Genomic DNA, 27,682 nt, shown 5'->3' with positions numbered 1-27,682 from the left:
CGGTATGCCAATTTTATGGTATTTTGAAAAACTCCATGCACCCCAAGGGATCTACCAACAAAATGTAACTGCAACAAGAATTTTTGATAATTGATCTTTATTTTCTCACTTAAATGCTCATGTGACCAGTAACCCGTCCAAAACCCATGACTCATTCAAAGCAAAGATACACATTTAGATAGCAAGTGGAATCTAACAACACTAATACTAGAAACCTAAAAGGAAAATTAAAAAGAAACTTTAATGAATACAATTTACCAAACCTGGCAAAAAAATCTCATGGCTACATGCAAAATTACAAGCTAAATGTTCTATTGAGTTACATAATGATTTTTTGAAAGTCTACCAATAAGCATACTGTTTACAAAGCAAGTTGACCAACAAGCATACTGTTCACAAGCTAGTTGACCAATGAGCATACTGTTTACAAAGCTAGTTGACCAATGAGCATACTGTTTACAAAGCTAGTTGACCAATGAGCATACTGTTCACAAAGCTACTAGCACTCTAACCATGAACACTTTCACATCAAATTGGATCACTATGTGTGAAATAAGAGGACTTACCATTTCTTCTCTTAAATTCAAAATTGCTGATAGCCTTTCAGTTATATGAGAAGAAAGTTTTACTAATATATGTTTTAGCATATATTTTGGCAGCCTTCAATGCAGCTACTAAAATGGTTGACTGGTTCTTGTGTCATTCATTAATCTTTTATACCACGAGTTAAACAATACATTAATGAGTTACTTATTGAGTTTTTGTATTATTTTAATTTCTTGATGGCTAACAATCAGAAGGTTATTTGCAAACTTAAACATACTGATACATTTCATTGGCCACTGATGCTTTGGGCAAAATCACAGGTCCCATAGTCACCTTTTTCGGACCAAGAATTTTATTTTAGTTTTTGAGAAATCTAAAAGAATAACATTGCACACTGGCTGCATTTTATCAAATAAGCTATTATAAGAGATATAACACAAGGGAGCTGACAAAACTGTACAAAATGTAATTGTTATTTAAATGTAAACCTTACTTGACAATAACGTTCTAAAAAATATATATTGCTGATTTCATCATAATTTGAAAAAGTTAAAATCAGAATGTTGTTGAGACCACTCTTGTAGAAAAAACAAAGAACCTTGAATCTTCTACTCGTGCTCACTACATCAGACGGCAACAAATCTTTGGAAGGGCCAATAGCTATAACTTTTGATGAGTTCTTGCTATTTTTTTGGTCTGTCCAAAAATGTGCATATGAATATTCCCAAAGCATTTTGAAACACTGATTATTAAATTAAATCCTCTTTCTCCAAGTTGTATTTATTTCTGTGGTTTGTCTATGGAGCCTGGTAGAAAGAGGATTGAGCTTGTCAGCACAGAGTATATACATATTGAATGTACCTTTATTGTTCACATTGGAATTCTAATCCAGATCAGAATTCACTTATCAACAATAACAATGCACTCTACGTATGTAGAGGATGAGTTGACAAGCTGTATACTGTGTACTAGTATGTCAACCGACAAGCTGTATACTGTGTACTAGTATGTCAACCGACAAGCTGTATACTGTGTACTAGTATGTCAACCGACAAGCTGTATACTGTGTACTAGTATGTCAACCGACAAGCTGTATACTGTGTACTAGTATGTCAACCGACAAGCTGTATACTGTGTACTAGTACGTCAACCGACAAGCTGTATACTGTGTACTAGTATGTCAACCGACAAGCTGTATACTGTGTACTAGTACGTCAACCGACAAGCTGTATACTGTGTACTAGTACGTCAACCGACAAGCTGTATACTGTGTACTAGTACGTCAACTGACAAGCTGTATACTGTGTACTAGTACGTCAACCGACAAGCTGTATACTGTGTACTAGTACGTCGACTATGAAATTATCTCACTAAGGTCATCTAGGGACATGTAAACCAAATATTAAAGCTGTCTGACTAGCGGTTTGAAAAACAAGCGGCCCAACAGTTGACAGAGCTCTGCTGTGTTATGTAGAGAATAACTTTTTGTGACACATGTATTGATGAAGAAGATGGATATCTTTGATAGCTCATTAAAGGATGGCCTGACCAAAAATGGCAAAATTAGCTGCAAAAATACAAAATTGATGATTTCATCATCATTTCAATATATTACATTAAGATAAAGCCTAGGAACCTGTATACCAAATATCAAAGCTATCAGATGAGTAACTTTTGAGAAACAAATATTTTGACCAAAAATGGCAAAAATTGACCCCAAAATATAAAAATTGAAGATTTCATCAAATTTCAATATATCACACTAAGACAACCCCTAGGAACCTGTATACCAAATATCAAAGCTATCAGATGAGTAACTTTTGAGAAACAAATATTTTGACCTAAAATGGCAAAAATTGACACCAAAATATAAAAATTGCACAAAAACTACAAAATTGCAGATTTCATCATATATTCAATATATCATATTAACTTCATCTGTAGGAACCTGTATACCAAATATCAAAGCTGTCAGACAAGCGGTTTTGATGAAATAAATATAAATGGCAAAGAAATTCCTTAAAAATACAGATTTGCATATTTCATCACAATTTGAACAAATCTAAGTTGAGTTATCCCGAGGGACCTGTATACCAAATAACAAATCTGTCTGACCAGTGGTTATGAAGAAGATTTTTTACCAAAAACACCTTTTTTTTGGTGCTAATTTGCATATTTTCAACAATATCAAAAATTAAAAAAAAAATAGTTTCTCAAAATCATATTTTTCATCTACACAACAAATATCAAATCAGTAAGTACTGCGGTTTGAGTGGACGGACGTCCACAAATGGACATACATACATACATACATACATACATACATACATACATACAGACTGAAGAGGGTGCCGGACGGATACCCATACCAATAGCTTCTATAGACTAAAGTAGCTAAAAATGATCAAAACAAATTCTCAAAAATGCAAATATGCAACTTCTATGCCAATTTGAACAAATATTGAAGACATTGTCCCACCAACATATTATGCAATTTATCATAGAAATAACTTTGTCATTAATGGAACATTTATGAAATTTATGGAAACTCATTGTGTAATTTTTTTCTTAATCTGTGAGATTCCACCCAGTTTTAGATAATCCAAAGTTTCCTCATACCAAAGCTGGTCACATTTGGTGCAATAAATTTTGAGTTTTGAGCTTCTCAAATATGGTCAGCAGATGAACAATAGACACATGGATGGACGGATGGACAGACTGAAATGCACACAAACTGATGGAGAATTGACATTGATTGGCACACAGGGGTCACAAATAATGAAAAAATTGATGTCATCAAAAGTTACAGCTATTGGCCCTTTCACTTCCACAGACAACATCAACTTGCGTTGCTTGTCTTTCAGTAGATTAAGAAATCTTCACAATGCACTTATGTTGGACAATGGAATATGAATGTAAAAAATGTTCTTCACATGACAAATTACACCTCACATACAGGTATTTCTTATCTTAGTCAAAGCCTGTGTTTGTAAAATGAGCTGGAGAGGAGGGTGGAGTTGTTGCTTGAGGCACACTAACATTACTGTAGCTATGTAATGCCCTTGTGCCAGGCTTAATAGGACCACGATTCTTACTGAAAGTTAAACTTGAATTGACACCACGTTTTACACGTAATGTATTTGGCTGCTTTAAATGAGGTGAAACTGGATGAGCACACAGTTGCTGTAAATCTGGACCATACTCAATCTCACGACTACTGTGAGTCCCTGCTTTCTGCTTTGTTGATTTTGTTTTGTAAGCTTCTCCAATACTTACTGACTCTTCAGAGGTTGATCTATTTACCTGTACATTAGAGGTTACAGACACTTGATCCATATCATTGTCAAAGCTGTTTCTACGAGATGATCCTACAGAAGAACTATTGGATGACTGTAGCATCGAACTGCTACTCTGATCAACAAACTGATTATCACTTTGAGTTTTTGATTGTTCATTTTCAACATCATTTTCAGCAAGACATACTGATGCAGTTGAAGAAAAGTCAATGAGATCAGCAGTTTCAGAATCCATTAGGTTTTGTGAAGCAGCTACTTCATCTGATTGACCAGCACCTGAAACATTCTCTAGGCTTTCCTTTCCCAAAGTAATTTGGCTTCCTTTGTCACTGTATCCATTCATCATATTCTTTTTTGTTTTGGCAGAAAGAGATCCCTGGAAAGGTTGTATAGTTTGAGTTCCTCTTTCTTTAGTGTCTGTGTATTTGACAGGGCTCGTTACCCTTTCTGTATTTTCTTCTTCTTCTCTCATTCTCATGGCTTTAGTTATAACAGCTGTTGAAACTCTGTCATACACGCGGCTTGCAAGATTTGCATTTCTCTCATCATTTGGTAAGTAAAGTTGTGTCTCTTCGTTGTCTTCCCTTGCAGCAATATTTTCTTCTTCCATTACCTTATGAACTCTATACTGGAGATCATGGGGCAGCTGTGAGAAAATATTTTAGGATAAATATTCTTGGATTATAACACATCTTAAGTCTTATTGCTGGCGCAATAAAAGTTGGAACATCGAAGTCCCTATATACCGGTACATAGGGAAACAGCTGGGAATATCCCTATATCGGCAAGTGATTAGCCAACAGCGGTATCGCTAGTGCATCAGATATCTTGCAGTTTGTTTATCAAAAACAATGCAGGGTGCCCATGCTGTGTCTCATAGACAAAACACCATTGTAGGGGCCGTTCATTTTGCGTGAATGATGGTACAATAAAGGATTGACGTTTTGAGTAAAGTTACATTGGTATTAAAATTTCAATGACCAGGGAACCTACATCTGCACTAGCGATACCGCTGTTGGCTAATTACTTGGTGATATAGGGATATTCCCAACGGTTTCCCTATGTATATAGGGACTTCGGTGTTCCAAGTTTTATTGCGCCAGCAATAAGTATGAATTCCTTCTTTGTCTAGCATCAAGTGCAACATTGAATTTCTACCCGAAAGCATGATCCTACGGCAACTAAGTGTTCAAGATAGGTTCTGCTGTCATAGATTGCTATCAACATACATCGGAGACACTAAAGATTTTATAAAAATATATTACAAAATGAAGCCATAGAAGGAGAGAGTGAAATGCTGGACTAAGAAATGGAGCACACCTATTTGAAGGAATAGAAACAGACAGACATCCTCATTACACCTTTATGGTTTCGGCTACCAAGGGTGGAGGTGAGGAAGCAACAAACATTTAAGAGTCAGACAATAACAATATGATTCCAGCCTCCCTCTTTGAGGAACAATGGAAGACACAAAACAAAAACACAAGAATACAAAATCAATCAAAAAACTGATAAAGAAACCACAATAAGATTTGAAAACATATGCTAAGACCAATCACGAAATGAACTGTCACGTGACCTAAGTCAATTGGTTGACATCAGCATAGAGCCCAGTTCAGCAGGATAAGTGATGGCTATGTATCCAAATATCACACAGATAATGGTACACAATCTCATTTAACTGTCAAAAATAGACTCAATGAATGAAGTTGCCCTCTTTTCATTAATACTTAACTCAGTCCTGCTACTTAAGACTTTTTGCAAGAGAGTGACTAAGCCAAATGAACATTTCAATATTTAGATCTTGATGTTCATCATATTCTGTACAACCCAAATATCCAATCACATTTCAAAGATGTTTCTGATATTTACAAACTTAAACTTGAGTGAAATCAGAATAAATGGCGACATGCAAAATGCTTTCAAACTTAACATTGTTGCTATTATTTTAGAACTTGACCATGGGAAAACTTACTGAAATAGTGGTAATGGGCTGTCTCTTACTGAAATAGCGGTCATGGTCTGTCTCTTACTGAAATAGTGGTCATGGTCTGTCTCTTACTGAAATAGTGGTAATGGTCTGTCTGACTACTCAAAAGATATTTCCACCGGTCCAAGCTAAAGTTTACGGACATCAAACTAGAAGCCAACATGAATGTCGAGCAGTGCAACTGCTTTGAACAGATGTTGATCGATCATTATATTACCATGCCCTGTCCATCACATTTTAATTGGTCGAGCTGAGCCACGTGACCGACCACAAATACACAATAATGGTTTGTTTATGTGCCCGTGAATATGAATAATATCGTAAACATTGTAACTTTTCAGCTAAAACGTAAATTGTAACTTGTACAAAGATCATAATCAATCACAAAATAAAATGGAACACTTGTGGGCCAAGTTTAGACACTTTTTTTGAAAAAATTTCCGCATTTGCAAAATTTTTACAGCACACACACTACACTCACTGACAAGTTCTAAGGCGCAGTTGTCGTTTGCGTGGGAAATTTTGTAAATTTTGACGGTTTTGGGGGTTTGTAGATAGTATAATGGAAATAACAGACTCCGCGCTGACCATTAATGTTTATTTATGGGCGCGGGCCAGAGGAAAGCCAAAATTAACAGGCTCGGCAAGCCTTGCCCGTTAATTTTTGGCTTTCCTCTCGCCCTTGTCCCTAAATAAACATTAATGGACAGCACGACGCCAGTTATTTCTAAAACAATTGGCATGACAGATTTCAAAGCAAACATACATATACATGTATCAAATCACGGCAGTTTGCTGTCATGTCAGCCATGATTTAAAGTTTACTTAACATTGTGTTACAATTATCAGTGACTGCCATCTGGGCTGAGATTGGTAACTCAGGAAAATAACTCTTGTTAACTCAATATAATATTCGTTGAATGTATTTTTCAAAGTGCTGCATTTTAGATCCTTACAACTGATGAAGTAGAAATGTATGAAGTACTTACACTGCTAACTTTGTGAGTAAGATAATTGGATGATGGGGCACACTGTAGCAGCTGAACAGCTAACTCACAATCTTTCTTCAGTCTCACCTGTTCGACAAGAAGAGAGAAAGTAGCATTTAACAACACTATGCTCCTACTTGATCAGAATTAGATGTAATTCAACTGAATAAAATATGTGCTTTATGCTTCAAAATACTAAGTCTGCATCTTTAATGGACAATGATACAGGCAAAGGCTGGTGGAAAGTCAACCCAAAATTTTGGACCAATTTTGGGTCTTATACTGATAATATTTCTTGAACCAAACCCTTTGAACTTTTTAAGTTTGTGTTGAATTACCTACACATGTAAGAATCATAAGTTGACTGAAAAACTTTCTAAAATGAAATTCTTGATCTTCATCTATTATACGATGAGGTGAGTAAAAGCAGGTCAAAGGTCATTGGAAACACTTTGGGTCTAAACCCAACCAATGTCGGCCAAAAAAACAGCTCTCTTGTCCTGAAAAAAACAGCCCAGTGTCTAAGTGTCTTTGTACACTTAAGAGACTGTGTGCTAAAGATCTGTACCCAGTTTCATCAAATTTGCTGCAGTATTTCTAGACATATCACCCTAATTACAAAAGTTCATTAAATATGCAAATTAGCAATTATTGATGCAATCTCATTGTGTGCTATCAGGTCTCTGTGTGACAAACATCTTTGCAAAGTTTCATCAAATTTAGTGCAGTCACGGGCTCTAGAAACAGAGATCTTTTTCAAAAAGTCACTGTCAATGATACAGTCCCAGCATTTTTTAATAAAATGGCCATCACACAATCATAATGGATTGGATCAAATAACAAATCAATATGCACATGTATGACATCCTTGAACCACGTTTGCATGAAATCGCTTTAAGCATCTCTGAGATATCTGCATGAACAGACGGACAGACGCACATGACCAAACCTATAAGTCCCCCTGACGGTGTCCGTCGGTACCAACAAGCATTCACTTTGTAAACACTTTCACAGTACCTGTATATGTTATGTGCATTTTTATTATTGATGACATTAGAATTAAAGTCATCAATATGACAATAGAATTAAAGTCATCAATATGACCCGGTGAAACCTGTCTATTATTAGTCTACTATAGACTATAGTCTATAGAAGCTATTGGGATGGGTATCCGTCCGGCGTCCGTCGTCAGTCTGTATGTATGTATGTATGTATGTATGTATGTATGTATGTATGTATGTATGTCCGTTTGTGAGGCGTCCGTCCACTCAAATATCTTGAGAACCACAGTACTTACTGATTTGATATTTGTTGTGTAGATGAAAAACACGATTTTGAGAAACTTTTTTTTTTAATTTTTTGATATTGTTGAAAATAGGCAAATTAATGCCAAAAAAGGTGTTTTTGGTAAAAAATCTTCTTCTTCATAACCACTGGTCAGACAGCTTTGTTATTTGGTATACAGGTCCCTAGGGGTAACCCAACTTAGACTTGTTCAAATTGTGATGAAATATGCAAATCTGTATTTTTAAGGAATTTTTTTGTCATTTTTGGTCAAAATTTGACTTACATTGTATGTAATTCTTGTACTGTATAAACCCTATCAATTCACCCAGAAAAAAATAAGTAATATGATTTTAAATAATTGAATTAATTAGGAAATCATCAAAGCCAAAATAATTTTAGTGTAGAATTATCAGAAAGTTCAACTTTTTTTGACAGTTCATAGTGAAATGCTTACCATCTTGGAGGATTAAAACATGTAAAGGCAACTTTCCTGAATCCCAACTTTGACATATTCTGAACCGTCATTTATTGTGCCCTGTATGTTATCTAAAAGAAATTGCTCAAAATAGTCAATAGAGATAGAGATAGAGATAGAGAAAGTTCTAATTTCCATTTATGGTTGACTTGGTAAGGATAAAATAAAATTACTTTTGAGGAAAAAAATAGAGTGGTCAATTAAAAGATGGTCAAAGTGATAGGGTTTTTATGGTAAAGCTGGGCTGTATAAAGATTCCTCATGTGCTATTTTATAGCAATTATGCAATCTGTGTAAACAGTGCAATGAAAGTGTAACATGATTCCTTATAATGCTTTTGATGACCTTGAACTTCTTAAGTTTCAAACCTTTGTCTCTTCAGTGTGCTTTCTCTGAGTATGTAGTCTCAACTTATTAAACAGAACTCACAATGGTAATCAAAGATATCCACCTTCTTCATCAATACATGTGTCACAAAAGGTTATTCTCTACATAACTCAACAGAGCTCTGTCAACTGTTGAGTTGCTTGTTCTTTCAAAACCGCTGGTCAGACAGCTTTAATATTTAGTTTACTTGTCCGTAGGATGACCTTAGTGAGATAATTTCATACAGTCAGGAAATACTTAATTTTGTATCCATGTCTATAGTAGCTTCAGGGACTTTGGCCCTATGTTTATACCTTTGAGTGCTGTATTTTTTCCCAACAAAATTTTAGTGCAACATTTTACCAATTTTTATGAACTTTTCTCTAATTTTTCTGATAATTTTGGACCAAATGAACACAATATTTCATCAGCCACAGTTTTTTATCAAAAGTTTGGCAAAAATCTGACAAAAATTGACTGAGGTATATTTTATAAGGGCGAAAAAAATTGACTTTGGTGCTCAAAGGGTTAAGGACACATTCAGAAATGGAAAAGTGTCCTTAATAGACAGGTGAAATTCTATTCAAAGTGTAACTTTTGGTTTGATAAATCTGTCCTTAATAAAGAGATGTTCTGATTAGAGAGGTGTCCGTGAGGACAAGTTTCACTGTATATGTACTGGGACTGTTCATAAGCTGAATACTGTTTTCCAAATGGTCAAAGGTTCATCCAAATATTGAACACTTGATGTAACTGTGAATGTGTTTTCACAGCTATGTTTTAGGACACAATAATGTAGGTTAGAATTTCACCTACATTTTGTATTGCCTTTCCTGTCAAAATGTTAGCCTAATACATTATTTACATCATTTTAATCCTCTGAAATTATAATCACAATAGTAACAATACACTGATGACAACTGTATTGGCACTCTAGCCAGGCACCAAAAGCTGCATTAGTTTTTTAATAAAAAGCCAAAGAAGCTGGGTGTGGCATGTCTTTTCAAAAGCAACTTTTTATTCATAAACACCTGAAAAATGCAAATCAAAATGACATTTGTCCGCAGATAAACAACTAAAATGACAAGGAAATTTCAAGATATGTGTCTGTTACTTTAGTGGAAAGAGGCAGTCCTAGATTTAATAGTAAGGCATAAATGATTGAGAGAAAGATCATGTCCAGGCTTTCTAGGTTGGAAGTGAAACTTTGATTTTAGTGTGGATGTGATGATTATAAATTACCTGGTGTGTCTTAGAGCATCTTTCTTTGACATGCATTTAAAGGTATACTGTCACCTGTTCCAATTTTGCCACAGTTACCATGGTAAGAGAAAATCTAACCAATCACAGATTTTAAGCGGGTGGCCGCTTTTTAAAAACAGCGCCCTCACATGGGCATTTTGAATACCAAGGAACGCCCCTTTGACCATATATGGGCATATTTAGATTACAGGTGACTGTATACCTTTAAGGATATGTGTTGGCAAACTTTTTCTATAGGCAACATTTTTTTAACACTCAACATTACATAATATAACCTGCACTCACATTTTCTTCCTCTTTTTCACCAAGTTTACATCTTACGTCAACCAGCCTTGAAGTCAAGGTCATCATTTCTTTACCAAGAAACTGTTTCTCCTTTTCGTATTTGGATGCCTGTTCAAAAACAAATGCCACAATTAGTTAGGATAAATAACATACATTTTCACTTTTTCCTAGACCTTTGAAAGCTTTGCAAATAAGACATTTTGACACTTACAGCAATAAGGCCACTAATTAGTTTATGAGGTTGTACTGTTTGATCATCTGTTTGATTTTCTGTTCTGCTCAGTTGCGTGTCAGTCATTCAATAAACTTCTTTCACACAACTTATACATCACAGACACCTTTAGCAAATACTGAAGTCAAAGAGAGAATATTGTATGAATGCAGAATTTTGACTATGATGACTCTTCATGATTTATTTTGTTCACCCACATATTACTTGTCTCATTAATTTGATTCAAATAATCTCAAATTTCCATGAACACAGGAAAATAACCACCAACTTTCAAATTCCCAATTTCTAACCATTTCACAGTTGCTCATTTTAGTATCAGTCATTTATTCCACTGTGATTGACCAAACATGCATCTAGATGCTACTGAGAACATCTCTACCAACTATTGTACACTGTATAAAGAAATGGAACTGTTTGAGTGTGAATTGTTGACCATTTTCAGATTCATTTTGCTCAATTGCCCAATACTTCAAACTTTAAATGCTCTAACTTTGGTAATTTTGGCATTTAAAATTTTTTATCATGTTATAATTTATTGACTCGTTTGCATTTTTTGCAGCCATGATATCAAGATTTGCCTACATTTCTTTTGGTCTAGAGGTGTGGGGTAGTACGTTCAAATCATATTTATCAGATTCTTGTCATTAAAAACAGGTCATCATTGATGACACAGTCCCCACTTGTTAATTGGTAATTTGATTACAGGTCCTCGGGGAGTGAGGATAGAGTCCTGTTCATTGACTGGGTCTGTGATCACAAATACCGCAATACAGATGAGGCTTAATGGCCGAGAATGAGCTCCATGGTGGTGAAAACATAAAACCAATCTGGGCTGCCACCCTAAGTACAAAAACAACTCAAGTAGTAATTAATTGATAGGATGTTGCAAATCATTTTTCATTCAATTATAACACTGACAGATTATCACCTGTATCACATTTCATACAAGTGTCACTGACAAGTGTCACAGCACTATGAGATCAACATCTACCGTATACCATCAGTGTTTTGCCCAGAGTGCGTTCTTGCATCTTTTGACGCAAAATTAGCAACAATGTCCTGCAAAAATACCAGACCTGGGTCACAGGGACGCACTAAAATAAGGGTTAGAATTGTAAGTCTAGCGTCCAAAGACTGACTATTTTTTTAGCTACCAAATTACACACTTGATAGCCCGTACAGTTATTGCTTCTCCATTGAGACAATGAAACATTTAAAATTTAGTCTATTTTTTTCGTCACAATGTAAACACTATTGGAAAATCAGTTAGTCTGTTACAGTCTACGATTCATGGTATGAGCAAGGCGATGTGCGTCCACTGGGCCCTGCAGCCTTGGGGACAAAAATCAAATGCTGGGCCACGTACGATCCCAATAACCAGACAATGATTTTGGAAGTGGAAGGCTTGTAAAAAGAACAACTAACTTTTCACAAAGCAAATTTTATTGACCACCAACTTGAAATGAAACGTTTACATGTAAATATATGCTAGTACAGTGAAGTACGGAGAATCAATTATTCAGTCATTATACTAGCCCGGGCACATGGCATCAAACGGAATTGACTGCACGTGTATTTGGTTTACTGGAAGCTCATGACTTCACCTAAAAATATCATCAACCCCCCCCCCCCCCAATTTTGTTGAAACACTATATCCCTGACTTTCAAAGTAGTAATTTGCCTTAAATTTCCCCAGAAGGAGTCTCATAAAACTCTCCGATTGTCTGCAAGCCAGCCCAGCGAGAGATCGAGGTCACAATGCTGAATTCCTTATATAGTCAAGACCCCCTAGCTCGATTGTAGCTTATCTTACCAAAAACCACCTAGCTTGTCAAAACAGCGTTATGGCAATGTGCTAATGCTATCATGAGGCTCTAGGAGTTCTCTCAGATATTAATGTTTTCAAACTATATTTTTGCAATTTTTAGGGAAAAGTGTCAGTCGTTGGAGCAATTATAAAAAAGAAGAGAACTTTGTAGTAATATTAAAAAAAAACAGGTTACAATGTGCATCAAATTATTGTCTTCAACCATTTCTAGTTCTGGAGTCACAAGTGTAATGAAACATCTTCTTTTTTTCTGTTAAACACATGTTATGCAGTAACTGGCAATTATACCATAAAAGAAAAATGCGCATGAAATTGATTTTATCATGATGATGTCTTTTTTTACAATTCAAAACTGTAAATACAACCAGTTAAAATGACTTTGTCACAAACCATTATAGGAGACGTCCAGCAATCTTAATTTTACTATGAATGTATGTATTTATGATATCAAATTTTCGATGGAAAACAACAGCCCTACATGTTTACAATACCTTTCTGCCTTGGTGACTTTACTTTGCTTTGCGTTCTTCGCTCACACATTGACCCCCTATTGTAACTCAGTGTCCCCCTATTTTAACAATCATGGGACACTGTGTCCCACCTTTACAATTCCTGGGCAAAACACTGTACCATGTTTCATCAAATTTGATGTACCATTTCTGGACATATCACTCAAATCAGGAAAGTTCATTAATTACGCAATCATATTGAACAGTTCATGCCACTCTAATTTTAGAGGATTGTTTGAACGATTGTGCATGCACGCATATTATTTGCATATTACCCTGATTACATCACTGACGGGGAAGTCTTTGTGATTGCTGCAGGACATTGGCTAATTTCGGCCATTGTTTAAGTAAACGCTATGCAAGGCCAAGTTCAGAAAAATTCGGAGATGGCTAACCTTGTTTGTAACCTCACCATAACAACATGGCAGCAAATGAACGTTGAAGTCGTAATTTGGTAACTTTTTGAGCTTTCTGTTTGGCGTAGTCATCGCCACGAATTGGCACAGGCATATCTCAGATATCTGCATTCATGAGCCCAATGCATGGACATAGCATTAATATTAATACCATCTTTGAACCCCTGTGGATGAATCCTGGCGACCCTGTGGATGGATATCAACTACAGGAAAGAAAACAGCCATCACACAGCCATTTTTGATCAAATTATTACAAAAATCCGCGTGCATATATATGACATAGGGATTAATATATGTACCAACTTTCCATTCAATCGCGCTCGGCATCGCTGAGACATTTATGTGAATGGACACACAGTCATCAAATATAGGAAACAAAATGGCTTTCACGCAGCCATTTTAGACTGGATCAAAACAAAAATCAATGTGCATATGTATAACATATGGAGTAATCCATGTACCAAGTTTGAATGGAATTGCTTCTGGCATGACTGAGAAATTTATAAGAACATACGCACCAACATCAAATACAGGAAACAAAATGGCTGTATATTTGATCGGATCACAAAACAAATTGACATGCATATATATGACACAGGTAATAATCCTTGTACCAAGTTTGAACAAAATTGCTGTAGCATCTCTGAGATATCTGCATGAAAGGACAAACGGACGCACGCATGCACGGAGGCGCGCACGCACGGACATGACCAAACTTATAAGTCCCCCGAACGATGTCAGTGGGGACTAAAAAGAATCATGCATATTACATCACGAAGTAGTTATCATGCTCATAGTGCCCCTTTTTTCAAGAAACTTAAAATTCTTGATGTATTCAACAATTGAAGGTTCAGGTTGCCATTTTTGTTTGTGATGTACTTCATGTAATCTTCCCTTTCACTTCAAATCATATTTTTGCTCAATTGATCATACATGTACACATAGTACTCGATCCAGATATAAAAATGTTTTCCTTCCACTGAAATGCAGAGCCAGTTTAGAGCAAACATGTATTAAAGTTACTGGTACTTCGGTACTTCGGTACGGAACAATATTCAAGAAGACATAAAAAATATTTCCACGAGACACAGATTTAAAAAAGAATTGCAAAAATTATCTTTAAGGTTTGTAATTTTGCCGTTTTTGACTGTACTTTTCAGCTATTGGTTTTTGTTGTAATATGTTCCAGACTTTTCCCTGTATATGCTCCTGTTATTTGGTTTCTTACTTTTTTATCCTTCAGCAATTCTGTGTCCTCTTGCTCGATGCAACGATTTTGTGAAGTGTCATTTTTTGATAACATGGAATAGTCGCCATTTCAAATACTGACTGTAAATAAATATATCTCTGAGTATGATGCTGAACTCAATTAGTACATATGGCAACTATTTTCAGTTTTTTTCTCACATGAAATTTTGTATGATATGGCAGTGTTTCCTTCGCCATAATACGTATTCAGTTGACATGAGAATAAATATTATTATTATTATTATTTTGGAAATTTAATTCTTCACCTAAAATACATGTACATAACAATTTTAAGCTGATAAGTGAAACCTTTTCCAAGAAAACTGTGGATGGACAAATCAAAATACATCCAGATATAAATACAAATCTGCATACTAACTGACAGCCAAACAATGGACAGTGGACAGCAACAACCCTATTAGCTTCTTTACATTTGGCAACTGGAAACTAAAATGTGATGCAAAACTGAACAGTTTGTTCTAAGTTAGAATACATTTAGAGACCATGATGACATATCTCAAAACATTGTCAGTTTGCTGTTGATCTTCATCCATGCTCATGAAGACAATCACCTTGGTGTGAATTTCAAATCTGTACAAAATTCTAATAACAGGGTGCATGTTGTGCATTAACCACAATGTAAGTCATTTCATCATCCAGGTTTGGTCTATCCCTGTCATGCCTACGTGTTATTTGTGTGTGAAGATATACAGGCAGCCCTTCTAGTGAGTCATAAGACAGAAACCTTATTTGAATAATCAGCATGACTACACTGTCATTCAAGGCTTGAAATTTCTTTGTGAAAGTATGATTCATGATTTATTTATTATCTCTTTGCAGAATGTGACAAAGTTTCTCTGTCAACGTAAGAGTTCATATTTTGCTGGGTAGATAGCAAGGTGGAACTATACTTACAACTTGCAATACTTTGTCTTCTAACTCTTGATTGGTTCTCTGTAATGCTGCATGACTTTCTTCCAACCTATTGGCAAAAATTGGCAAAAAATGAAATGGGGACATTAATTTATCAGATAAATGTGTTGTCTGCGTTCAAAACAAGTAATGATAGCTGAGGTACTTCTCAATTTTTCAGTGAGAAAATTGGATGAAATGTGTCACAAAACACTTATAGTTTTTAACACCATAACTTATTTGCTTTCTTTTCCACAAAGAACATATATCATGTTCTATACTAAAATAGAATCTGTAGTCAGCTAGAAATGCTGCACAAAGTTGTCAACCTAAGTTGAACACTGTACTGCTAACTCTGTTGATAGATATATTTTGCTTTACAAAAGTGGTTGTGCAAGGCTTTAAACAATTGCAACCTGACATTCAATTCAATAAGTTAACAGATTCATTGTTCAATTACCTCCCTGTTAACATTAACTGATCCTTAAAGGCATGGGTCAGGCGTCAGATTGTCTTGCCTGAAAATTTACTTGCTAGATTACAATTTCAATGGAAAACGAAAGGCTATGACACCTTCAAAATCCTCTTACAGAATATAACAAACTCGATCCGTGGGATCAAGTCCCCTACCTTTAATATCTTTGAAGAATACAACAGTCAATCCATGATTGGACAAATTTGCTGTATTTGTCAATATCATGTTGATGTGATTCAGTGATATTCAATGGTCTTTTGCCACACTGAAAAGTGAATACTGTATGCTATTCCAACAGAACATTCCAGCTAACATGAATTTATGGTTGCTAGTCTACACATTACCTTGCATATCTCTCCTTCATAACTCTGAGCTCTTCTTTACAAGTTGCATAATCATTTTCTGCTTTCAAGGTACTCTGCAGATAATCTGTCTCCATCATGGTTATTCTGTTCTTACTATCAGCTACTCTCTTCTTTAATTCATCATACTGGTCCTTGCTGCAGCCACATAGCTATACAACAAAGAGGATTTCAATACAAAAATTGTGCCAATGGTATTTCATATTTTGAAATGAAACGAAAATATTTCATACACCTGTATATTATATACTTACCTTTACTTTAGTATGTGTTCTGTTCAATTTCAAATACAAAGTCAACCTCAGCCCCAAAAAGCTTAACGTGTCAAACTTTATGGCAACTTCTCAGGTTTACCAATCTAGTTTTTCAGACCTCATTATTTTGCTGATGATAGGGTTAGACATGGCAAGGAGCCAAGCAATGAGGTCTTGAGACTACCATATACATTGTAATTTGGTGCAGTGTCTCATAGCACAGAGCACTTTTTCAAAAAATCTCTAATTGCGTAAATTAGCACTAATCATGCATGCCACACCTGAAACAATGTACGAGCACATGTATGACATAGTGTATTATCCTTGTACTGTGTTTGAAAGGAATTGCCTCAGGCATGTCTGAGATATCTGTATGGATGGATGGACGGACAGATGGACAGAACCCAAACCATAAGTCCCCTGGACTTCGTCCGCAGAGACTAACAAACTTCCATTGATGTACACATCCTGTCCTCATACAATGGCTTCAACCTGCTTGTCTCTTAGATACTCTATTGATAGTTTCTCTTTGCCAAAATAGATTGCCTCTTTCAGTAGTTTTGTCAGCTCCATTTTTTCAGGTAAACTGGTTGTGCTGTGTATAATGTTTATTTGCAGTTTGAGGCCCTGAAAGTTTTAGCATATGATTGGTACCTTGACACTGTCCATAAAAAGTTGTTCCTCGTTAATTGGCAGTTATTTTAAAAAGCTTCTCTTTCTATTGCATGATAGCTTTGCCTATTATCTCAAACATCAATGGGATTATTTGATTACAAGGTATAAATATCTTGAAATGCAGAAATCATTAGTCTCCAGGCCTTGTCACTGATGGTGTACTTTAACTCCAACAGCAAAGCAACATGATATGACATGGTGTGGAAAGTGATTCTGCATGTTTACCTGCCTGCAGCCTGCATATTAGTTGAGAATATACTCCCATCAAAGTAACATGACATACATAGAACTTTAATACTTACCACACATTTTTCATAGCTTGCCAGACTTGTACGATTTTCTGCAGGAATACTTGCCATCCTGATGTATTTAGGGGTTAAATAAACCTATCACACCTTTACCTGTGACTTGCAATGTCACTGTGAGAACATAAATGAGATAGAAATCATTGAAAACAATCTAATTTAAGTTGGTTATTGGTATTATACACTTTCTATTTATCAAATATCCTTTAACTTGAGAGCGTCAATTTTATTCTACAGGTACACTGCAAATGAATACAGAGACATACATTCATATGAACAGTGTTCCCTCTGAGGTTTCGAGAGGGTGCGCAACTTGAGATACGCCTGATTGCCTCACAGCTGGGTCCGTTCATGTATATGCTATTGAGGTATGTCACAACGTACAATGACCGTTGGTGGCAACTGCGCCGCTAACGGGCGCTAAACTCGAAAAGCGGAAGTAAAATCTACGGCGTCTACGCTGAGATCGCACATTTCGCTGTGAGTTATTGTTCCAAAACTAATACCGATTGAAATGACAGACTAAAGTTGCGCAAAACATGAAATTTCACTGCGAGACCAGTCGGAGACACTGCGCAATTAGCGGCAAATAAGCCTTAGCGGGAACACAGCATATGAATATAATTTTTTCATGGAAATTTACAAATTGACATTAAACATTGTGCCAAATGCAAGATGTCTTATTTAGAGAGGGACAGTAGGAGAAAACAAAATTTTCACTAGAAACTAATATAATGATCCAACAGAGTACTTAAATATTTAGTCATTCAAAATAGTCCTGAGCTTAAAAGCAACCCTATTTCCATCCATATGCTGATAATCATAGCACAGCACGGCCGGAGAGTGGATGCCATTACTTAATATTAGGGCAACCTGTGATATGCTACAATGTCATATTGTCACACCTGCCATTTTGTTTATTTACAGTGATGCTTACCATGGCTACCTTGATGTGGGAATAACATTGTACTGTCACACTGCTGGTATATGTGTGCTTGGTACAATTTTAAGAGTGTAGCCAAACACCATATTCAAGTGTTGGCCTAAAATACATGTATTTCAATACTTGACATAACTCATAGCATACATGTATTGCTGAGTGTAGTTCAATACTTGACATAATTGTTATCTAACATACTGCTCATGGGAATGGAACAGATAATGATGCATATTATGACTGGTTGTTACCATATACTCATAAACTGCCACAATATTTTAATTCAAGCTAAAAAGGCTGCACACCAATACAACAAAATTGTTGAAGGAACTTGACACACACTCAATGACTTCAGTTTTTATTTTGAATTCCCTCTCCCAAAATAAAATGTGAAAAATCAGGGTGGGGGTAGCCTAAATAAGACCTTCAATACAAATTTTCATTTAAAATTTGCAGCAGGCGCTTGCCTTGGCATTTGGAGAAATAAGGGATAGATATCACCTATCTGTTTTGTCATGCTATAGAACAAACAAGCATAAAACATCCTTGGAAACCTGCACATCAAATTTGAGAGCCATGAGTAGGTGATTTCTGAGAAGAAAATTTCCAATTTTAATGTTGTTGATTTTCAAATCAAAATTGGTAAACTTGTTCTTAAGTGCATAACATTGCTAGTTTTTTAATGTAAGCAAAAAGGAAAAGTTTGGTCTCTGATTGGTACATTTTGCCAACAAGACAAAAATACTGCCATTAATGATTATCAAATAGAGTGCTCCAATTACAGCTAAACAATATGCAATAGCAAAACTATTTTTGAGAAATTATATGAAAAAGCTTTGTAATTAGACCATTCTGACAGTGATGGTGGTCCGCCATTAATTAATTTATTAGGTTGTAATGTAAAACTGTCTGTTTTACTCATTTGCATATCAGTCATTCCATCTGTCTGTTTTACTCATTTGCATATCAGTCATTCCATCTGTCTGTTTTACTCATTTCCATATCAGTCATTCCATAACTTCATTTGAACGAACTTGTAGATGATGGACATCTTTAGCAAAGACTGTAGTCAAAGAGTAAGTACTGTCTGAGAGAAGAATTATGACTGTTTTGATTCTTTTCATGACTTTTAGCTAGGTTACATATTACTAATCTGATCAATTTGATTTCAATAATCTTAAATTTGCACCAAATCAGGAATATATTTCCACCATGTTTCAAAGTCCTAGGACCCAAATAAATAAATTCAGGGAAAGACACTTATTTTTTTATCCACTTGCCCTTCGGGCAAGTGGGGGTTCAGTTCACTTGTCCGAATTGGAAAACCACTTGCCCAGTATAATTTACGTGTTTGAAAAAAGCTAAAACATCGGCTTTTCATTTCACCCACTTTATTTTGAAAATTATCATGTTATCATGAGAAAATGTCAGACATTCTCATAGGGTTCTCCTCACACTTCTAAGAGTGCAGGACGGCTCATGTATATTCAATTAATTATTAGAGCCCCACTAGCTGTATCTTTTAGCATTCTTTACATGATTTTACTTCTGAACTAAAGCAAGTTTTTGGAATGTGCTCTTTGAGGGGTTGGAATAAAAGTATTGTTAACTGCCCAGTGAGATTGCATGTGCAATTTTGAACAAGAAAAATAATAAATGTGTGCCCAAACGTAAAATGGCACCCCATGCAAATATAGCAAAAACAGTCTACACCGTGCATATATCATTTGAATATTCGCGGAAACAACAGAGTAGTCCAATGTAATGCATAGTGTTCATATTTTCAACTGGGACACATATGCTTTGTTTTCTTTGTAGTATGGCGGGCAATCAAAATAATGGTTACAATGTAAATTTACTTGTCCAATTTTTCAATAAAGAATGTTTTGTAAAGCAGTGAAAGACTATATCCTGTAAATAGGTAGAATTTAAAGAAAAAAACAGAAAATTGGAAGCCTTTTTTAGATCAACAAATTTCAAGATTTACAGCTATTGGGGCTTTCATATTCATAGAAAAAATTCTTACAATTCCTATAATAACAGCCATTTCAATTGTACCTTCAAGGTATTTTGCAGTTAAAAGTTTTAACTTATCTATACTGAAAGAAAAAAATCTGTAGCTCTAAAGGTATGTTTTGAAGCTTCTGAAAATAATGTACTTCTTTGTCATGTTTTTTACTGCGCTTATATCATGCACCAGCCCTATGAAGTTTTGATTACCATTGCACTATACCAGTATCCTATGTTTTCTAATAACCTAGGTGGTCTTTAATGCTCATGCGCAGACTAAATAGAATTTAAACCAGCAACCTAAGGCGTCAGTGTTTCTCTATGTATTTTGCAAGCTGAATTTGTCGATGTCAATCTCGCTCCAATGGCTTCTTGACAGTCGTTTTAGAATGGGAAAATTCACAAAAAGAGAGGTTGGTCGCCACGGACAAGTAACTTTTGGCCTTTGACCTGAAAATTAAGTCAGTGTTCATTGAAAATTCAAAGACAGGACCCGTTGACACCAAAGCTTGCTCATGACTTTCATTGCATGCGGTCTTGCCACGATGCCACTCACTCACTGTCACTCAACAAGTTAACATTGAAGAGTACGTTTTAGTAAAAGTCTCATTTTTTGTGGTGATTTTTCACCACTAGACTTTTATTTTAACCTTATTATAAACGCTCATACAAAGCACAAAAACCGCTGTGTGTTGCTTTTTTTTACCGTATCGACATATTGTGAGACACCGTAACCTCAATGCAATGAACTTTGGTGAACGTACTCTCCACCAGCTGAAATGAACAGCTTTTTCATATGCAAAATCAGCGTACGGTATTTAACCGGTGGTATTGTTTGAATTGCGTTTTATTGGAAGCGATTATGATTCTTTTCATCAATTCTTCATGCAATTTTATGAAAAAATCTTATGGAAATGTTCACAATGACATAATATGATACTGTGTTCCCTCGCCAGAAAATCGCTCTCGTGAATTTTATTTCTAGGTAATTATTTTTTTTTCACTTGTCCCGTCGGGCAAGTGGCATCAGAGGTTCACTTGCCCGAACGTGACTTTCACTTGCCCCGGGCAATCGGACAACCCTTAGTGTCTTTCCCTGAAATTAAAACAAATAACACACAAACAGCATCACATGTGTTTCACGCAGTCTCACAAAAACAATGGTAGCTAGACTCTTACATGTAAAAATCATGGAAAACTATGATGGGGAGACAATTTGTTGTAAGGGACGTGTGAACTTCGATAATGTATAAAACTTATTATGGAGGTTAAAATTATCTTTAGATAAATGAAACCAATAAATGACAATATAATGAAGTAGCGTCACAGAAATTCCTGTGACAGAACATTAAGGAATTTTTTCCAACATTTTCAATCTTTGAACCTCTATGGCCCCTGTTGCCTAATAAAATGGCCCTTTTGACCCTGCGTCATGTACACCATATTTGACTCACTGTCATGATCAACGATGGATTTTAGGATTTCATTGTTTTAAGCAACTGTCTTCTTTTACGAATTTTTGCAGGTGACTACAATGAATTTCACTGCTGTGTTGTTACAGTATTTTTACCAAAAACTGACCTTTTCACTTTTTGAAAGGCAGGTTGTTTTTATGTGTAGCAAATGCAAATCTTGAAATCCACACAATCTTAATTGATAAACAAAGGGCCAAAGTCCCTGAAGCTACTAAAGACATGGATACAAAATTAAGTATTTCCTGACTGCATGAAATTATCTCACTAAGGTCATCCTAGGGACCTGTAAACCAAATATTAAAGCTGTCTGACCAGCGGTTTTGAAAAAACAAATGTCCCAACGGTCGACAGAGCTCTGCAAAGCTGTAGAGAATGACATTTAGTGTCACATGTTTGATGAAGAAGGTGGATATCTTTGATAGCTCATTTCATGATGGCCTGACCAAAAGTGGCAAAATTAGCTGCAAAAATACAAAATTGAAGATTTCATCATAATTTCAATACATTACATTAAGATAAAGCCTAGGAACCTGTATACCAAATATCAAAGCTATCAGATGAGTAACGTTTGAGAAACAAATACAAAAATTGAAGATTTCATCAAATTTCAATATATCACACTAAGACAACCCCTAGGAACCTGTATACCAAATATCAAAGGCATCAGACAAGTAATTTTTGAGACACATTTTTTGAACAAAAATGGCAAAAATTGCACAAAAAATACAAAATTGCAGATTTCATCATATGTTCCATGTATCATATTTAGTTCATCTGTGGGAACCTGTATACCAAATATCAAAGCTGTCAGATGAGCGGTTTTGATAAAATAAAGTTTTGACCAAAAATGACAAAAAAATTCCTTAAAAATACAGATTTGCATATTTCATCACAATTTGAACAAATCTACGTTGGGTTATACCTAGTGACCTATATACCAAATAACAAAGCTGTCTGACCAGCGGTTATGAAGAAGATGATTTTTAACCAAAAATGCCTTTTTGGCACTAATTTGCATATTTTCAACAATATCAAAAAATGACAAAAAAAAGTTTCTCATAATCATATTTTTCATCTAACCAACAAATACCAAATCAGTAAGTACTGAGGTTCTAAAGATATTTGAGTGGACGGACGCCTCACCAACGGACATACATACATACATACATACATACATACATACATACATACATACATACATACATACATACATACATACATACATACATACATACATACATACAGACTGACGACGGACGGATACCCATCCCAATAGCTTCTGTAGACTAGTCTATAGTAGCTAAAAATCCATTGAATTTACATTAAATACATGACATCTCTGTAAACAATTTCCTCCCCTTTTGAGAATTCAATCTGCGTTTTCGCCAAACCATCCTTTCTTTACCTATAGAGTGCATCGCAACTTGATTGTGATCATGGGTTTCCAAGTTAAATTTGCAAGATTTTGGAGCCCAGGGGTAAACACTATATTTTTTACGTTAACACAAAAACAGAAAAAAAATACCTGTTTGATATCTCCTTATTATGCACCTTCCTACCAAAGATAAAAGTAATAGATGCAGAGGTTTTTACATCATCACTTAGATCTGAAGATGGATGCACTGTGAACATAAACGTGGCAAATAGAGGGAAAAAATTGCAATTTTTCCTTTGATTCGCAAGATGGTTGGTAAAGTCAAGTCCAAATAGATTGTTAATGGTAATCAATACAAGTTCTTGTGAGAGCGCTTATCAATCTATCAGTTGTCAACAGGTTGTGATTTTCGGCCGCAAAGTTTGGTTTGTGAGCTGAAAGACCCATGGCTTCAGTTTCAAACCTTAGTTATTAAATATGCAAAACAGCGTAATGTTTACGTTTAGCCCTGTACTCAATACACACCTATGGATACCAAATTTTATATTGTGTGCTGTTAAATGCATTTTCAATGTTATCAATATGATCGAACAGTAGCAAACAAAAACATAGAGGTCTTAAATTTTATTGGCTAATGGCAACATAAACAACAATAACCAGATTACCAAGTTCCCTGGTGAGGCACTTTCAAGCTTTGGCAAGAGCGCTGCATTGCAAAAGTGCAGAAATTCATACGAAGAGAGGTTCAAAGTCAACTTGGCCTATCATCGATTCACCTGAATCCATTTTAGACTGAATCCAACTCAGTCTAGATTCTATCTCAGGCTAAAATAGACTTGGCCAAATTCTAACAAGAGTCAAATATATACAAATTAGTGCCCTGCACTCACTAACTAACTGACCCGTTCCACTTCAATTCCAGTGTTCTACACACCTTGGACATACTGAGGGGTCGCAAATTGACATGATAATACATAATTTGCATATTCTTTTGTTGTGAAAATGTGTTCTTTAATACAGATATTAACATATGAATAGGTTGTTCCAAAAACAGAGGGGTGGCCAACCCCTAAAATCCCCCTAAGGAGAACCCTGACCTCCGTTCTGCATGCAGGTCTGTTTTATGTTTCCTGCTACTTCTGGTTTGAGGTGTAATGAGGAAGAACACTTTATCAGAATGCAGTTACTTTACTTGGTATCAAACAGTGTAGTGAGCTTGTATGGTTGGGTCTTACCTAGCCCTGGATACAGTGTGCGAAATTCACTAACCCGATGGCCCAAGACCAGCAGTTTTCATGCAGGACCAACTCTTGAAAGATGTCCTGCTATTCCTAAAGACGCAGGCTAGTAACTTTCCCTATATGTACAGAAGTTTACCAGAATGGCTAAGCTAAATAACTGGCAAAATAATTTAAAGACATGAAATTTATTCTTTCAAGAGATTTGCAAAACATGAAATTCACAAATAAAAAGTGTATAGACTGATTGGTACTGCATCAGAGCGAAAGACCTTACCTCACATTTTCTTGCGAGAGTAGTGGCGCTATTCAATATGCTCCTCATTTGTTAAGCATGTGTTAGCTCTGAGATCTCGTTGTGGTCATAAAAGAGTAATTGTTAAGCGTATCGACTGTGTTGCATGCGAGGTAAACTGGATTTCGAGGACACTTCAACATTGCACTTTTATATGATATGGGATGTTTACAGCTACTGGACAACACAGTATCGAAATTAGATGTTTGGTCAGATCATAGACCCTCGACAAAAACTGTGATCAGATATGTGAGGTAGTGAAATCTCCGATATTGGATATTTACCCACCGTTTTAGACTAGTCTAGTATCATATAGTTTAAGTCAGAGTTGGACTACGGAAGTCGGGCTTGGCTAGACCACGGGGCCAAATCTGTTAAGGTAGTGAGCTCCCAGATATGCATATTATTTGCCCGTGATTTGATAAGTACAGTATCCTCTAGTATCGAAATTAGAGCTAAAATGATGAGGATGGGCTTGGCAAGATCTGTGAGGTGGCAAATCTCTGACATATATATCGTATTGTATTGTCCAGTATTGATATTAAAACCAAGTGTTGGTTATGCCCCTATACTGAGCAGGTAAAAAATCTCCACTATATTTGGATTTGACCTGATGATTGGACCAAGAGTCAAGTGTTGTATTGACTCCATATGGATTGTGATGTATCACAGAAATATGTCGGATGTCAAACTTCAATACTAGAAAGTAAATGTCCGATATTAAAACATTATGCAAAGTACCGTATTCATTGTATTTTGACCTTGATGGCCATTTGTCTTGGTCACCTGTAAAGATTACGCTTACATTTTAAATTTGTGATTCCTCTTTAAACGTAGGTTTCAAAACTTCAGTATTATTTCTCTTCATCAGTTACCCGAATTTTTTTTATTCCCTTCTTTTAATTTGACGACGAGTCCCTCAAAGGGGAGAAGCCAGAATCGTTTTTGGAAGAGTCAAGTGTTGTATTGACTCAACTTGTGTGTGATCCGGTGTTTGTGCTGTCAAAACTTACCCTCCCTGATCGGAGTTCTGGATGCTTAGCATTTCCATGTTGGGACATATTTCAAGCCCATGCTTGTGCTCTTTTTCTCAATATTAGAAATATTTGTTGAGAAAAGCTATTTTAGGAAATAAAAACGTTTTATATATTAGTGCTTAACCTTTGACTGATTTCCTATGCTTTTTAACACTGAGATCAGTTGCCCCAACTTTTGGTTTTGATTGTCATCTTCATTTGAAGAATTAAAAACAAATAAACAAATTAAAAAGCACAAAAAAAGTTTGATGTTAGGATCTTGAAGTGGTGTCTTTCTTATTTTTTCAATCGCATGTTCTTGGCCCCTATACTGAGCAGGTAAAAAATCTCTACTATATTTGGATTTGACCTGATGATTGGACCAGTTGATTTTCTACAGGGCCAGTGATCTTTTAAAGTTGCAGGTCCGCTTGGCCAGTGATCTTTTAAAGTTGCAGGTCCGCTTGGCCAGTAGAGATTATGCGTGAGTTGCGCACATTGGTGGAATGTGAGGAGGGCTGTTCTTATACTCACACTTTTCATGCCCGATCAAAAGAAGAAACAGTTGAACACACCACCACATTTAAAATGGCAAGTGTGTTTTTTAATAAAGTAGCATTCGCAAGAGTAGTCCCTTGTAGATAGACTACCAGAAAGTATTTTTCAGAAGTTCTTTCATTCAATTCTTATTTGTAATCATTGATGCACCTGTTTTCGCCACGGTTGTAGCTGAAACACATCAAAAGTATGGAGTACACTCACTATGTTTTTCTATTGATCGGGCCATGGCAGTGGTGCGGAGGGCATGTGTCCGAGTGTAAAAATTGCCCCCCCCCCCCCCCTCCATCAGTCGGATCAAGGGCTAGGTCTAACTACATATGATTGGGAAGTCCTGCCAGGTATACCATGGAGGTAAGAAAAGATTTTTGTCTCCATGGTTATACGCAGCAAAATGTGCACTTTACTTACCCATGGGCGGTTGGAGTGTGGAGTGTACAGAAGTGTACACTCCACACTCCAACCGCCCGTGGGTATACCGCAGTCCCACAATCACTATTAGTAAGCAAAACGCCCCGACGGTGGGGGGGTTTCAATAATAAAAGCCAATGGTCACTGGAAGCAGAACTCTGTCTAGGGAACTCCATTTGCTCAGTATACGGTCTATGCCCTGACAATAAACCAACTACAGAGATCTTGAACAGCAAATGTAACCGTGGTTTTACTTTATTGTATAGTTTTAGTCGGCTATTTGGCGGGATCGATTTCAGGAGATGGGTTCATGGAGGTCCACTCCGTGATGATAGTGGGTGTTGGGCCCGATGTGTTTTGGTGCCATGCCAAATTTGGGCGAAGCGTCCTGTCAGGCTGACCGAAACTGTTCTATAGATGGTGGATTACCAAAGTAACACAGTGAAACACCAATTTAACTGGATTGTATCTCCATTGCTTTACCTTTTAGCCGGCTATCCGTGGTCTCGAACCTCCAGCTCTGGTTCAGTCATCAGCAACTCACACGTAAATACAGAACTGATTTCGGAATCAGACTCTTTACGATTAACGTTCAGGTGCAGCACCAGCACGCGTTTTATACGCAAGTGAGTCGTCACTAAACTACCGCATCAG

At 36.1% G+C, this 27,682-nt stretch overlaps 1 protein-coding gene across 2 annotated transcripts; it reads right to left on the bottom strand.

The window, feature by feature from the left end:
- Positions 1–85: 85 nt before the first annotated feature.
- On the bottom strand, positions 86–27,665 carry LOC139144546 (CAP-Gly domain-containing linker protein 1-like). Of its 2 annotated transcripts, XM_070715252.1 has the most exons (8): positions 27,512–27,620; positions 23,661–23,690; positions 17,711–17,827; positions 16,462–16,631; positions 15,646–15,712; positions 10,498–10,605; positions 6,822–6,908; positions 86–4,488 (listed from the first exon to the last, which is right to left on the bottom strand). In XM_070715252.1, the coding sequence occupies exons 3-8, from the start codon at positions 17,765–17,767 to the stop codon at positions 3,517–3,519; spliced, it is 1,461 nt and encodes a 486-aa protein (XP_070571353.1). In that variant the 5' UTR covers positions 17,768–17,827; positions 23,661–23,690; positions 27,512–27,620; the 3' UTR covers positions 86–3,516. The 2 variants fall into 2 exon arrangements, with proteins under 2 accessions (XP_070571353.1, XP_070571352.1); XM_070715251.1 differs by lacking the exon at positions 23,661–23,690 and having other exon boundaries at positions 27,512–27,665.
- Between the last annotated feature and the right edge of the window lie 17 nt (positions 27,666–27,682).

The sequence above is a fragment of the Ptychodera flava genome, chromosome 11, assembly GCF_041260155.1.
Source record: "Ptychodera flava strain L36383 chromosome 11, AS_Pfla_20210202, whole genome shotgun sequence".
NCBI lineage: Eukaryota > Metazoa > Hemichordata > Enteropneusta > Ptychoderidae > Ptychodera > Ptychodera flava.
The sequence above is the reverse complement of the archived record's forward strand: the minus strand, read 5'-3'. Positions and strand labels throughout refer to the sequence as shown.